The sequence below is a fragment of the Buteo buteo genome, chromosome 19 (assembly GCF_964188355.1).
Source record: "Buteo buteo chromosome 19, bButBut1.hap1.1, whole genome shotgun sequence".
In the NCBI taxonomy this organism is placed as follows: Eukaryota; Metazoa; Chordata; class Aves; order Accipitriformes; family Accipitridae; genus Buteo; species Buteo buteo.
This window is the reverse complement of record NC_134189.1, coordinates 14,069,052-14,084,235: the sequence shown is the minus strand read 5'-3', so window position 1 is coordinate 14,084,235 and position 15,184 is coordinate 14,069,052. Positions and strand designations below refer to the sequence as shown.

The window sequence follows — 15,184 nt, the reverse complement described above, 5'->3', positions numbered from 1 at the left end:
TTCAGCCTTTTCCCAGGGTTATCTTTAAACATAAATATACAAAGTGAGAGCTCTTGCTGTGAAGTTGCATTTTTTTAAAAATTAACCTTGACAGGAATGTGAACGATCTGATGATACACATCACTGTCTAAACTCATCAGCTGGCTGAGGGAATGCTTTTTCCATTTATCAAAATGATCTTTTTTTTTCCACGGTTCTCTGTTTCTGAAACAGTTAAGAGGCCTTTTCTTGAAAGAGTTCATCTGAAGGAATAGCGAAATGTGTGACATGGAATACACTTAAAGATTTGTTACTGTCAGCGAAAAATCTTTCTCTGTTTCAGGAAATAAGATAAAATAATTTTCCTCTTAAAGTTACAAAGTACCTGTTTCAGTCTGCTTGTAGTGTCTGTACCACATGTATCAATACTCTTTATTAGCAAGGGTGGGGAGGCAGTTTTCATGACTGTCACCTTAGAGAATTTTTAAAAAATATATTTAGAATTCTACTGCATTATATGTATTTTAGAGCATAATAATTGGTGTAGTTTTCACAGCTTTAGAGAACTAGAAGAGGTAAGTTTTCAGGTTGCACTTTATCTTCACTGTTAAGGACCTCCAGTACATAAGGAACACTTTTTTAAAGCCTTGCTAATCATCCTGGGCTGGACTTCCAAAGCAATTGTAACGATCATATAACATGTATTCACTGATGCAACTATAATTTACATCTGGAGTAATTGGAAAGGTTCTTAATAGTACAGGTTATGTTCATTACTTTACTGAAAAGCAACGTTAACATTTCCAGTAGCAAGATTATTGTAGATACCATGGACTTTGTAACTTGATTCAAGGACATGTTTTCCTTAGGCAAGAGTGGGAAGATAATATTTCTGTTAAAAAATAGCACAACTAAGAGCAAAGGAGGAAAACACAATTGCAGCGAGTGGGTTCAGTATTACAGCCTTCTGCTATGTAAGTCCTGTGGCTTTTTGCTGAAGACCAAAGATGGTATCTTCTCCTAGGCTCAGCCCCTTTGCTTAGTGATGACAAGTTAGTGGTCATGTCGCAATGAGATGAATGGCATTTTCACATACCAGATATTTATTTTCAGATCAAATATGGTAAATTGGGAATTCCTCACCAAGTCTGTATGTCCATGGTTTGAAATGTATAAATATAGCTGCTTTTGAGTTATCAACGTTCCATACAAACACACAGAGACACAAAATTCTGAATGAAATCTCAAACCCTGAAAAATTGAAGTGGATTTTTCCATATAATTATATGTTCGTCTCCTGATCCCCCCAGGACCAAGTTAGAGAATTAAAGCATATATAAAAGAATTCATGCTGAATAAGATAGGATGTGAAATAAAAAAATATAACAGGTGTCGTGCACTAAATGCTCTGCTTTGTGTGGAAGCTTATTCTTCACAGTGCCTTTGCGGTTTGGGGTTTTTCTTGTTTGTTTTTGCTTTTGTAACCTAACCTGTGAAATGGCAATCACAGAAAAAAAAGCCCTAATATTCTTCCATTTTAAATGAAGAAGTCGGAAAATTCTGAACAACTAGAATTAAGGTTCTGGTACTGTCAACTAATGTTGGTACAATCCTTTATTTGTAACTGTCATATGGCCAACTGTGCCACCTCTCCTAATGTTGCCCCTTCCTGCTCCCAGTACAGAGGTTTCTTCCTGTCTGAGAAAGCCACGCTGCTCAGTCGCAGGCTTTGAAGCCGATGTGCTCTCCCTCTCACTCCAGCGTGTCCTCTGTGTGCTGGTCTAGTTCTGTGATGGTCCCTTCTAAAGCCTTCCCAGTTCACTGGTAGTCTAGTTCTGTAAAGCTGTCTCCAAACCACATATATCAAGCTCTGCTGACTTCTCCAAAATAAGTGTTATTCTTACCATATTATTGTTGTGGAGTTTATGCCTTTTCCCAACACAGAGATGCCTCCTCTTTATAAATGCGGTTGTGCATTGAGAGCAGTAAATGTTCCATTCTGCTAGCTCTGATGTTTCAGGCTTATCACCTTCCTGGTGCATATGTTCTCCTGTAACTATTAGTGATGTTGGTTATTTCCTTCTGTTTATCTCTGTAACATTAAGTACAGCTGAAAAGCAAATTCTCAGTGTTAAAACATCTGAACCGTTTTAGAGATGAGAAATGTTTGTCCTTCACTGGGTGATGAAAAAGATTCAATAAGTCACTGATACTAACAGAACTTGTAAGCTTTAAAATGCTTTGTGAAATGAGAATGTCAAGGGAGAGCTTTAAATTTACCATTTTAACTCTGCAAAGCCCTCAGTTGGTCATTGCCCCTGCAGATCCTGATGTGAATCACTTTTTTTATCCACGTAAAAGCCTTTTCCCTTCTAAGCACAACAGTACAGTTGAGTACATGTGTACTCACCATACTTGACACAGCAGATCCTGGCAGGCTGGTTCCATGTTAATCAGATTCTTCCCATGATGTTCCCTGTCTGAAGAAATTATTTTCCATTAAAAAGGACACTTTCACCATCAGTGGATGCTGCCATGGTGTTAAGAGCATGGTACTGATAAAGCTTTAAGGTAGGGTGGCTGCTTACAGCTGGTGTCTTATGCATGCAGGCGAGACTTTTTGTAACCCTGCTTGAAATTTGACATTTATCAGCAGGAGTTAAATATTCATCTCTGCTCGTCCTGACATCTTGTTCACAAACCTTTTGGTTAAAGACCATGTGATTGAAAAATGTATGTTAGGAAAAAGTACAGTAATAATAACCTCCTGCCTGGTATTTGTACAGCTCAGTAAGAGTTCACCAGTACCTCAGTCTACCTCTTACCTGTTATCTGTGCTTATTAGGGACATTATTCATCTGTAGACTGTATCCCTTGTTTCTGCTTCTCCATTTCTTGTATTTTTTCTTTTCTTTTCTTCTTGTGTTTCCTTTCTTTCTCACTCTTATGCTTTTTGTCCTTTGCTTGTCTTTTATTTCACCCCTTTCCTCCTCTTCCGTTCCACTTCCAACTTCCTCTTCCTCTCCTGCCTCTTCCTCTTCCTCGTTTGGTCCTATTGAAGTTGAGCCCAATGCCGGGACACCACGTCGTAGACCTCTCTCCTTCTGCCCTTGCTGTGCCCATGAAGGTAACGTAACCTCACACGCTCCCTGTTCTCCTTGACCACAGCTGGGTTGTCGTAGCAGCACTAGTCAGCTAGTGACCACAAGGCCCCCAGCCTTTTTCTTGCTGTGTCCCCAAACCAACCTTCTCAGTAGTAACCTGGTAACCAGCTTCTCTGAGCCTGTGGCAGGTTATTAAAGGTACAGTATCCCTTTTGCTAGTCCCAGCTGTGCTAGGGAAGGTGTAGCGACTGGGAGGGACATTGGGCAGCAGCGGTGGGAGCAGTAACATCACACTTAAAAGTTTCTGTTTTCATTTGGTGGCTTCAATTTCTCTATTCCTCCTGAAAGATGTTTGGAAGGTGGGGTAAGGGAAGACAATCTGCTTCCTTAAATAAGGCCTTTTAATTAGTATATATGGATTAAAGGAATACTGTGTCTTTATAAGGACTGGTTTCTTTAAAAACCAACAAACCTTAAGCTAGATCAGTTTTCCCTCATCTGTCTTGCTGAGTGCATTCTTTAACTGTCCCAAATGGAGTTTGCTGTAGAGTTTCCATTGCCAAGGCATGGGGGAAGGGGTTGTTTATGTGTGTTCATGGTGTAATTTTGCTAACCACTTACTCTGCTTTCCATGGTGCTCCCTCACATCAGTTGTCGGTGCTCCCTCTCCAATCCTCCCATTATTCCTCTGCTCATTGGCTGTTTAAAAATACTTATGTATTTCATAGGTCAGTAGCGTTGTGTTTTTGGCTTTTTCTTAGAGGCATTTGTTTTCTATACATCCTGGCATCGGAAAGGATGGGGAGACTTCCCAGTGTTTTCATGGCGCCACAGCACTGGACATCTGCATGTACAGTCTCCCTCTCCTGTCGCCACATGGGCATATTGTGCAGAGATGCTCAGAAAGGAATGCTTGGAACTGAGCAACACACTGGTATAAAGTCCACAGAGCCGGAGGCTCTTAGGGTGGTACAACTGGGTCTGGTATTCCCCAAGGATCTGCTATTACTATTTTTCAAAGGCAGGTATTCTCAGCCTGAGCTGCAGGTTACTAGGAGTTGCAGGCTCTCCTTTGTTTACCTCCAGTGCAGCACTTCTCTGAGCTCCTAAGGATGGAGGCAGGGCACAGGTCTGAATTAACTAGCCATTAATGTGGTATTTGTGAAGTGTTTCCCAGAGTTTGAATAGTAAGCTTGCTGCTTGATTATTTTTAGCATCCAGATGACTATTTGAGAGTTTTTGATTTTGATGTAGATAGTATGTATCCTTAATAACAAACTTGGGCAGGGGTGTTAGTTACTTTAGGATGCCTAGGTTACATGCAGTGCAAGCTGATAGGATGCAGCAACCCAAAAATACTGTTGAGCTTGATTTGAGGCCTTGCTCCTGCCTCCAATTCCATGCAGGCAGACACATTGCTAGTGTCCTTGAGGGTGTCTGATATAAGTCACAGCATTCATCTGCAGGTAGTTCAGTGTGGAATCAGTGGTCCAGACCAGGAGATTGCTAGGAGGAGCTTCCCTGGTAAGCTCTTGCATTTGGTAAATTTTAACAGAAGGCTTTGAGAACAGCTTTCTGCGATTTATTCCACGTAACTCAAGACAGACAAGAGATTCATCAGTAGACTACTGAGTAAGTTTAGGAGTGGGTTTTAAAATAAATGAAATAACAACTAAGAGTTCTGTACTAGGTGGCCAAGGCCCAAGGTATTTTTATTCTGCTTTGATATTAGCAAATGTGTCCGGGGATTCTTTTTCTTTCCAGTGCTGATGTGCAATACAGTAGAAGTAGTAGTTTCTGTGTTCACTGTGCAGAGGGGGTCTTCAAGATGGATAGGTATACATGGCTAGGAGGAGCAGTCAGGAAAGATTTATTTAGCTATTGAAAAAAGAAAAGACAAGATGTTACTTTTGGCCAGTAAAAGAAAAGATTGAGGACATGCAATTGAAGAAAATAAAGGTAAAACACATGGAGTGGCAATTGAATCTGTTTCTGATGAGCATACGTTTAAGTAGCTGGTGTGAGGATCTATAATGCTCTTCTAATGAAAGGAAAAGTGAAATGCTTACAGAAATCTGGGCTTTCTGCATTAAGAATGAGGAAGAAACAAGCAATCACAAGAAAAACAGAAAGGGGGAAAAAAAAATCAGGCTCTAAAGAGAAGAGAATCCTTTTGGAGGTGACTTCCACTCTTCTGTTTACTCTAGGCAAACTGAATGGACCCGGCTTGGGAGTGCTCTGGCAGCATCTTGCTCGGCTTTCTTTGCACATTTTGCCCCATTGTTGTTTTTGCAGTTTGGGCTTGTAAGGATCACAGGGTGTTACCTGAAAACTTACCAGGTTTCTTTTTTGGCAGGCATGGGTAAGAAGGATGATCCCAAGCTGATGCAGGAGTGGTTCAAGCTGGTGCAGGAGAAGAATGCCTTGGTTCGCTACGAGTCTGAACTGATGATATTGTGAGTGAATCTGCAAAGCTTCAAAAGGGGGATTACAGTGTCACTAAGAGTATTGGAAGATCTGTCAGTACTGTCTTCCCCTTAATGATAGGAGGTCAGCAGTCTCCTAGGCTGATTCTTGGCTGAGATATGAACCTGAGTATGTTTCAGAGGAGTGGTAGAAGAAGGAATAATGCAATAAGGAATGAAAGTTCCAACTATTTATGCACATGCGGAAGTACGGATGCGTGTTTAAAGCTCTGAGCCCTTCCCAAGCTGTTCTTGGATAAAACATGTCTTTGTTTACACAAGTGTTTTCGAGCTATTCAGAAATAATGTGTGACTCCTGGTTTTGGTAGTCCACTTTTAAGTGTAGCCAGAAGTGTTTAATTCAGTCACCTTTGCCATGTGGCCCTCTGCCTGTAGTGGGACCCCAGCGCCTCTCATTTGGGCTCAGATGATAAGGCTTTTTTCCTGTTAATGAAATTGGGGAACTTTATGAGTCCCCATGCTGCAAATTCACTGAAATTCATTTCTGAGTATGTCAGCTGACCCAGGCAGTGTAGAGGCTGGTCATCTTGATGCCTGTGTCAGAAAAGCCCCAAAGTGTTGTCTGTATTGTAATCTGAAAAGGCAATGGCCTGACATGTCCTTAGTTGATAAGTGACTTTTTCTTTAGAGTGGGAAGTTGCAGGAGATACATAGAGGTAAAGTATAATTTTGCAGTGATTGCAGATTTGTTAGTTCCTACACACTGTTTTAGATTTAATCCCACCTATAATCCGCATAACTTTCTCTATTGCACTTCCTATAGCTGAAGGTAGAGAACTTGAGATGCTGAAAGTACATTTAAATCTTTAAAAAAATATAGTTATATATCTCAGGTGTTTCAAGAGTTGTTCCAAAACGGATTGGAAAAATGCATAGCAGATTTCTAGAAGGGGAGCAGAAATTGAGAATGCATGTGAAGCAATGTATGGAGTATTTTAATATACCCAGAACTTGGACTCCTGATATTTCCCTTTCAGTGCTCGGGAGCTAGAACTGGAAGACAGGCAGAGTCGATTACAGCAGGAACTCCGGGAGAGGATGGCAGTAGAAGGTGAGAGCAAAAGGGAACATTCCGTAGATTGTATGTGCGTATTTCTAGCCTTGTGTATGCTGATAGTTTTTGATATCTCTGTAGATCATCTGAAGACAGATGAGGAGCTCTCAGAGGAGAAGAGGATCCTGAATGAGATGCTAGAAGTAGTCGAGCAGAGAGATTCTCTCGTCGCTCTCCTTGAGGAGCAACGGCTTCGAGAAAAAGAAGAAGACAAGGACCTGGAGGCAGTCATGCTTTCCAAAGGTTTTAGCTTGAACTGGTCCTGAGTTTAACACATTTACCTCCGCTGGTCTGTGTTGTCCAGTTGGCCTACCCTGAGTTCGCCAGAATTACGTGGATAGGAAGATGTTGAAGGGGAAACCTCCAAAGGGTCCGACAGCATGCAGGGATTTGGTTTGAAGCACTCAGAAGCCTTTTGATAAGTGTGTTGGTTCCAGAAGCTTAAGTTTTACATGTCTGCAAGCCAAGCTGAAGATAATGAGTTGAGACTGTGGAGTCTCCTTGAGGTCCTATACAATGGACCATATTTTTGTGTGTGTGGTAGGAGGGAGAGGAATAATCCATGTGTGGGGATGGAGGTTAAGGGAAGAAGTACCCTTAACTAAACTGGATTTATGGCAGTCCATTCCTTTCCCGTTTTTACTACACCAGTTCTAATAGAAGGGAGGGAAGTGGCAACCCTCTCTGGAAAACCACAGCAGCCTGTAGCAGCCTGTATGGTGGAGTCAGCTGTCAAGAGAGAGCTCCAGAAGCCCAGGGCAACACCTTCTTTTCTTTAGTCTTCCTCCCCACCAAAGAAACCTGCAGTTGATCATTACGCATGGATATGAAGAAATATGAGACAGAAAAGATACTACTAGTATGTGTGATGAAACTCTCTGCCTCCCATTTTTTAGAGAGATTGGGGCATCAGGGGACTCTCTCCCTATCACAGCCTCCTAAATCATCATCTTATGGGGAAAAAAGGGGAGAAGAAGAGAGAGGGAAGATGCCCTTCTGCTTTGCTACACACTGGAGAGACAGCTACTGCTGGCCTTAGTCTTCATGGCCACAGCTCAGAGGCTGGTGGGCTTCTTTGTTCTGTTTTTGTTGTGACTGTTTTGACACTGGAATATACTGACTGTGGGACAGTGGTAAGTGTGTGCTGGGGCAGGGGTGTTAAGAGGCAGCATTCCCTGGCTGTTAGGCCCCTAAAAGGGAGAAGCCCTTAAGTGACTGAACCACCATTAAGACTTTTCAGTGTTTTTATTTTTTTCCTCTGTATTTTGTTTTTGCACATTGGAAACAAAGCTTAAGACCTGCCTGGGCCCTCAGTCACTTTGACCCTTTTATGTCAATTAACTTATTTTTTTAATACTTGAAAGAAGATTCATTTTTGTATCTTTTAGGAAAAAAATGGACGAGTGATGGGTGTGTGTGCCTGCTGCATCCTACAACTTCCACTTCTAAATTACTGGACGTTGTTACCTGTGGCTATTTATTAGTGTTCTTATTAATAATTTGATTTTTACACATATTTGATTGTGGAGGGAGTGTTTTAACTCTGTTAGAGAAAGACACTACTGCGGATTGGTCCCTGCTTCACAGCAAGGACAGCCTTTATGTACCCATGGATGTATCCTGCCCTAGGAGTTTTCCTTTATGACAAAATCCCGTGCACTCATGGAGTTGTAAGAATCTCTTTGTGTTCCTAGCATACTTTTCTTCTGCATCCTAGATTCCCTCTGTTGGACTAATAAACCTATAATTTATTTAAATTTTACATTTTTATAATAAGAAAGCCAAAGCTGTGAGGTAGAAATATCCCATATGTCTCTTTCTCGCTGAAGGAGGGGGGACACACTCCTGAGATACAGCTAGAGGGACTTCCATGAAAACAAAAATAGCACATTTCCTGCTGCATCTGATGGAAGAAGCTCCTTTTGGCTCAGCTAGTGAAGCTGCTGCTTTTCAGCCAGGAGGGTACTCATTGTAATTGTACGTTAACCAATGAGCAGGATATGCACTGAGCAATTCAGTGCGATTCACTGACGAATTCCCTCAGCACACTATGTCCTTAACTTGTCCCGGCAGAGCTGAAATAGCACTGTGCATTGGGTACGTGTCCCACCCTTAACGTGATGTGTTAAGAGGTTTTCCCCCCTTAGGAGGTTGTCTATGTTCTCTTCTTGTTAAAGAAGTACTAAGCCTGCTCTCCAATGTCTTTGTGAAAGTGTCCCATTCCCAAGCATATTCATACAGTGTACTGACTCTTTCAGCTTGAACTTACGCTGTTGGTGGAAGGCACCCAAGCAGGGCTGAACATCCTTTAATCTTTTGCTCCAGGACAGAATTTAGCATGGTTTCTTGCTGTTGGTTCTCTATCTCCTTCAGAGAGGTCTTCTGTAAGCCAGGGTCTATTTGAATTCACCTCTGACTCAGGAGCATACCTCAGGCTGAGGAAGAATGGGTAGGACTGTCCCCAGAGACTCTGAGCAGTGCTGGTTATTAACTGTGGAAACATGGTTTTTCTGCCTCAAGTGTTCCCCCTTTACCTCCCCCCTAGTGTTTTCTGCTAAGGCATTACAAATTAAATCCAGACGCTCCTGAAACCAAGCAGGCAGGCAGCTGTAGTGCTACTTTGTAATTGTGCATGTTAGCAAGTGGTACCTGCTATACCATCATCACAGAGTGTTGGCTTACCCACAGGATGTCCAACAGAATTCCCCCCATTTGCCCATGCAGGGGCCAGCTGCACAAGTCAAATTGGCAATGGTAGTTTACATAGTCTGCATTTGAGGGGCCAGTGGAAGCTGGAGAGGAGGAGGGAAGAAAGAGGGAAGCCAGATAACATAGTTTGTTGTAAACTGTCTTGTGGAGAGAATTGGCCTCAGTCCATTTTATAGTGCACTAGGTATATGGACCACATCTAACTGCTAACAAAAGATCATTGAATGTGAGCTGTAGAACAGAAAGAAATCCTGAAGAAGAAATACCAGATTACTATTTTTCCCTTTCATGCTGGGGGACGCTGGCCAGATCTTTGCAATACTGAAGAGTGGTATCACTTGAGGGTGTAATGCCCTACTGCAGGGGAAAACCGCATATTCTAAACCTGAACTCTTTAGGTTATGCTGAAAGCCTCCAGCAGTGAGAATGAATATGAAGAGCTAACATCGCACATGCAAATTAATTAAAAATACACGAAAGGGAATGTTAAAAGGCCTTTTTTACAAATGGTTGTAAAAGGCACAACTTGTATTTGCTGTTCCGTTGCACTTTAAGAATATGACTTGCATATCAGATACTGGGTTTTTTTTACTATCTGAATATTTTTAATTCAAATTTTATATTTTTAAAGCTGAAGAAGGCTCTTGTGACCACAAGATCCCTTATTTGTATCAGAATCCAAGTAGGATGTTCTAGCTCTTTGTGCTGCCCAGGTGGGCAGCAGCACATGACTCAGCCATGTGTATTTAATGACCCGTGTCCATTTTGTGTATGAGGGTAGCGAAAAGGCCCTCAGCTTGCGAGAAGTGGGCACGCAAGGGCATCCATCCCCGTGTGACAGGGTCCATACCAGGGGCTGGCCGCTTCCTCCCTGCAGTAGTAGGAGGAAAGCCGAGCTTGGAACCTAGCCTGTGTTCATTTTGAAATGAGCACACTGAGGATGGGGCAAGCACTTCAGTCCCCTATGGGGAAGGGAGGGGGATACCACCTCCTGGAAACACCTGGGAGGCAAATGGGGATGGGGGAGTGAGGACTGCCAAAACAACTAATCTGCTGTTTTCACAGTACAATTCTTTTTTTTAACTGTTCTGTTCCTTTTAACCATGTTTTCATTAAAACTCACAAACGGCTGTAAAATCCTGAGCTTCAAAGAACTAATGTGTGGGGAGGTGACAAGATGTTTCAGCTCCAACTTCCAGACATATTCCTTCTTTCAGTTAACCAATACCCCATGGTCTCACTAGGGCATGTTACAAACTGCGTTGCTGAACATATTTTAGAGCAAACCGCAAGTTTTAAAAGTCTGTCCTTCTCTCTATCCGTCTCTGCATTTTATGTAAATATTTGTTTGTATGTAAAGACACCAGTGGATCCTTGGGTTACCCCCAGGGTCAAGAATCTGAGTTTTGTGCAATGCCTAGGCCTCTTTTAGAACACGGTGCTTGCATAGAGCTAGTCACCACATTTGTGTGCACTCTGGTGGTTTTTAATATTTTTATACATCCTAATCCTGAACATTATGAAGTATTATAAGTGGTCTAGACTGCATGATCTAGAGCAGCCAGCAGTTCCATTTTCTTAGCAGCTGTTCCTAAAATGTGCACAGATACACCTTGTTTGGTTAACATTCTTTTAAAATGAGTTTTCAATTAAGTGTTTACACCAGACACCAGTGGATGACAAAGGTGTTGTGTTATAAAATCTCCTGTGTACAAACTGAAAAGCCACAATATGGCTTTATGGGAATTTCAGTCATTGCTGTCTGCAATAAAGAGAACTCTAAAGCATACTAATAACCAGCCTGTATATAGTTCACAGAGAAGGAGATTGCTGGCTTCTGACCGTTGCAAAATAACAGAGATTAGAAGCTTTCCAGAAGTTCCTGCTTTTGGATTGCTCAGAGTACTGCTATAGGCAGGGTAGCTGGGCAGATGAGGTCGTCGCTGAAAGCAGATGTGAAGGGGAGGATGCCATGTTGTCATGGCATTGCAGTAATTTAAATACTCTCTATCTGTGCATGCATGCGTGTGTGCGTGAAGTCTAATCCAGGGGAAGGGATCTGCTTTGGCATCTTCCCTTTTGTATGAAAGTGAACTCTGATATTCAGATTGTTCAAGGCTTTTATGGTTGGCATGTATGGAGTATTAACAGAAAAGCGTATACCCTACCTGTAAAAAAAACCCAACTCTGTTCCAGCCTGTTTTCTCTGTTTGGTTGTGTTTTATCTTTGTTTTTATGCACACTTGCTTCGTTGGTGTTGAGATTTTAGCACCTCAGATGGCCAACTGAACTAAAAAAAGAAAAAAAATAAAGTAATTAATTATTTTTTTCTTTTTGTTGGTGGAGTTACCATTTGTTTCCCTTGCGTTCATTCCCATGGTTCATGATTAAAGAGGAAGCCAGGAGCTGAGGGAAGGTGATCTTGAAATGAGATACAAATCTAGGTGTTAAAGGGCCTGACTTCAATTTCTCTTCTGCTGGAACACTTGGAGCCCATCTGAACTATCTGAGATACAAATAAATCAATCTTGATACAGCCCCAATACATAGCCCTTCTTTCTCCATATTTTACATTGTTTCTTTAGATTCACTGTGAAGAGAAATTACAATAAATAGCCAAGAAGGGGTGAAGGTAATGTACATTGAATTGTAGGAACTAGGATTTCATTTCCGTAGCTGTAGCTCACTTCCTTAGCCTGCAGCACTAGTGTGAACATCTGATGCTGGTATAGCAGCATTGCATAAAATAAGGAGTGAATGACATGAATGCCTCTGTGCTGACTTTCTGTGTGGTTTTAAGCCTTCACCACTCCATGCCTGTGTCTCATCTGCACTGTGCCAACTGAGGAAGGTTAGCTAAGCGATGTGCAGTTCCGGAGCTGTGCCCCTTGAACAAGCCGGAAGGATTCAGAGTTTCAACCTCACCAACTCATGTGTCAAGAAAAGGCATCTTGTCTGGGTGAGGAACCTGAAGGTGCACAAGTCCACAGGACCTGATGAGATGCATCTGCAGGTCCACTATCCATCATATTTGAGAAGTCGTGGCAGTCCAGTGAAGTTCCCACTGACTAGAAAAGGGGAAACATAACCCCATTTTTAACAAGGGAAAAAAGGAAGACCCGGGGAACTACAGGCCAGTCAGTCTCGCCTCTGTGCCTGGCAAGATCGTGGAGCAGATTCTCCTGGAAACAGTGCTAGGGCACATGGAAAATAAGGAGGTGATTGATGACAGCCAACATGGCTTCACTAAGTGCAAATTGTGCCTGACAGATTTGGTGGCCTTCTGCGACAGGGTTACAGCATTGGTGGACGAGGGAAGAGCAACTGACATCATCTGCCTGGAACTGTGCAAAGCATTTGACACTGTCCCGCATGACATCCTTGTCTCTAAATTGGAGAGACACGGATTTGATGGATGGAGCACTCAGTGGATAAAGAATTGGCTGGATGGACGCGCTCAAAGAGTTGCAGTCAATGGCTCGATGTCCAAGTGGAGACCAGTGATGAGTGGCGTTCTTCAGGGGTCAGTACTGGGACCAGTGCTGTTTAACATCTTTGCCAGCAACGTGGACAGCCGGATTGACTGCACCCTCAGCAAGTTTGCCGACGACACCAAGCCGTGTGGTGCGGTTGACATGCTGGAGGGTAGGGATGCTGTCCAGAGGGACCTTGACAGGTTGGAGAGGTGGGACTGTGTGAACCTCATGAAGTTCAGCAAGGCCAAGTGCGAGGTCCTGCACACGGGTCGGTGTGGCAGTACACTTCCCCCCCCCCCCCCGCCCCCATCCCACCAGCAGGAAATGAAACTTCTCCAGGCAGGGAGAAGGGGAAGGAAAAAAAACCCTAAACCCTGGAGGCCACAGGTTGGAATTTGAACTGGCCAGTCGAGACATGCCAGGTACACAGAGGTGACCCTCCTGGCCCATAGGATTAAATGACCACAGGTCAGATTCGACAGGGGTATAAAGGGGGTCCCGCTGGAGGACACGCTGAAACCAGTCCTCCTGGGAGCAGAGGGTCTGCAGTTGGGGACTCCCCCTCGGGTCGGAGCACCACCCGAGGCAACTCCTGGAGGGAGAGAGCCCTCAGCTTTTAGGTGAGTGACACGCACGATTCGGAGCCATCACTTTAAATCGTGGGGTTTCTTGAGTCAGCTGTGTAGTATTAATTCTCTTTACATCATTGAGCCTGTGGTTTATAAAATGTTACCAGACTTCTAACTAACTTTTTACTGAAGAATAAATCTGAGTTTAACACCTGTTGGATTTGGTTATGCGTGCATCCGTAACAGTCGGGGCAATCCCAAGCACAAATACAGGCTGGGCAATGAGTGGATTGAGAGCAGGCCTGTGGAGAAGGGGATGAAAAACTGAATATAAGCCGGCAATGTGCGCTCGCAGCCCAGAAGGCCAGTCTCACCCTGGGCTGCATCAAAAGAAGTGTGACCAGCAGGTCAAGGGAGGTGGTTCTCCCCCTCTGCTCCGCTCTCATGAGATCCCACCTGGAGTGTTGCGTTCAGCTCTGGGGCCCCCAATATAAGACAGACATGGACCTGCTCGAGCAGGTCCAGAGGAGGGCCACCAAGATGATCAAGGGGCTGGAGCACGTCCCCTGTGAGGACAGGCTGAGAGGGTTGAGGTTGTTTAGCCTGGAGAAGAGAAGGCTCTGGAGAGACCTTATAGTGGCCTTCCAGTACTTAAAGGGGGCCTACAGGAAAGATGGGGAGGCACTCTTTAACAGGGAGTGTAGTGATAGGATGAGGGGTAATGTTTTAAACTGAAAGAGAGCAGGTTTAGATTAGATATAAGGAAGAAGTTCTTCACTGTGGGGGTGGTGAGGCACTAGAACAGGTTGCCCAGAGAAGTTGTGGGTGCCCCATCCCTGGAAGTGTTCCAGGCCAGGTTGTATGGGGCTTGGAGCAACCTGGTCTAGTGGAGGGTGTCCCTGCCCACGGTGGGGGTTTGGAACTAGATGGTCTTTAAAGTCCCTTCCAACCCAAACCATTCTGTGATTCTATGATCTTCTGTTTGAAAAGGGCGCATGTTTAGCCTAAGTGGTGGGTGCTGGGTCTAGTAAACATCAGGAGCTTGAAGTCCGGAGGAATGATATCAGCAGCACTGCTGTCATTAAGTAGACTGAGAGAAGTCACAAGACTTTGTGCCTGTTTTTTCAACAGGCAGAAAACACACAGGATGTTGTGGGAAATCCCAGCTGGGGAAATCCCAAACAATGAGTCTAACTTTCCTGCCCGACCAACCATTTTCAAAACAAAGGATAAACCCTGGTGCGTGTAAGGTGGTTGGATTAAAGCAGACCTGTTATGGCAGCAGGGGGGATGATGGGCCTCAATTTCTGGCCTGGAGGCTGGGGATGGCAGGCTGTGCTATAGGTGGCAGGAGGAACACAGCTCACTCCTTCGTTTGTGCAGCTCAGTAGGTCGGCAGTTCTTTGGGGACATTTCAAGCTCTACAATTCTTCTTGTCCTTTTGGTCTCTTGCTTTCAAATGCTAGTGGGAAAAAGCTGCGGTCACCTGGCAGGGATGCCTCTGGTGTCAAAAGGCCAGTCTGCAAGGATTTCTCCCTTGATGTGAGAAGAGAAATGAATATATGGAAAGTGACCACTGGACTCCAGGACACAGGAGGTTGGCTCCCACCCATAGCTTAAGAGACCAGCCTTTTGACACTTCATCATGGCTTTTTAATTACACTACAAGCTTGTTAGCCCCCGATGTCAATTGGGGACCCAAAAGTTCTGCTATTTTGTAAACTACGGTTGTTACCAGCGCCCTAGAGAGACCTTCTATATTGCTTGCTCTAGCAGAGACCTACGCCAGCTCTGGACAGAGGGCCCT

General features: G+C 43.7%; 1 protein-coding gene across 12 annotated transcripts in view; it reads left to right on the top strand.

Moving 5' to 3' along the window:
• The window catches only part of MICAL3 (microtubule associated monooxygenase, calponin and LIM domain containing 3), a 186,490-nt gene extending 174,825 nt beyond the window's left edge, over positions 1-11,665 (top strand). For 10 of the 12 annotated variants that reach the window (XM_075051259.1, XM_075051258.1, XM_075051257.1 and 7 more), the window contains 4 exons: positions 3,041-3,106; positions 5,440-5,539; positions 6,547-6,620; positions 6,705-11,665. In XM_075051259.1, the coding sequence (XP_074907360.1) occupies positions 3,041-3,106; positions 5,440-5,539; positions 6,547-6,620; positions 6,705-6,889 (425 nt within the window). In that variant the 3' untranslated portion in view covers positions 6,890-11,665. The remainder of the gene's footprint in view (positions 1-3,040; positions 3,107-5,439; positions 5,540-6,546; positions 6,621-6,704) is intronic. The other 2 variants (XM_075051253.1, XM_075051249.1) reach the window with 1 other exon arrangement.
• The last annotated feature ends 3,519 nt before the right edge of the window (positions 11,666-15,184 follow it).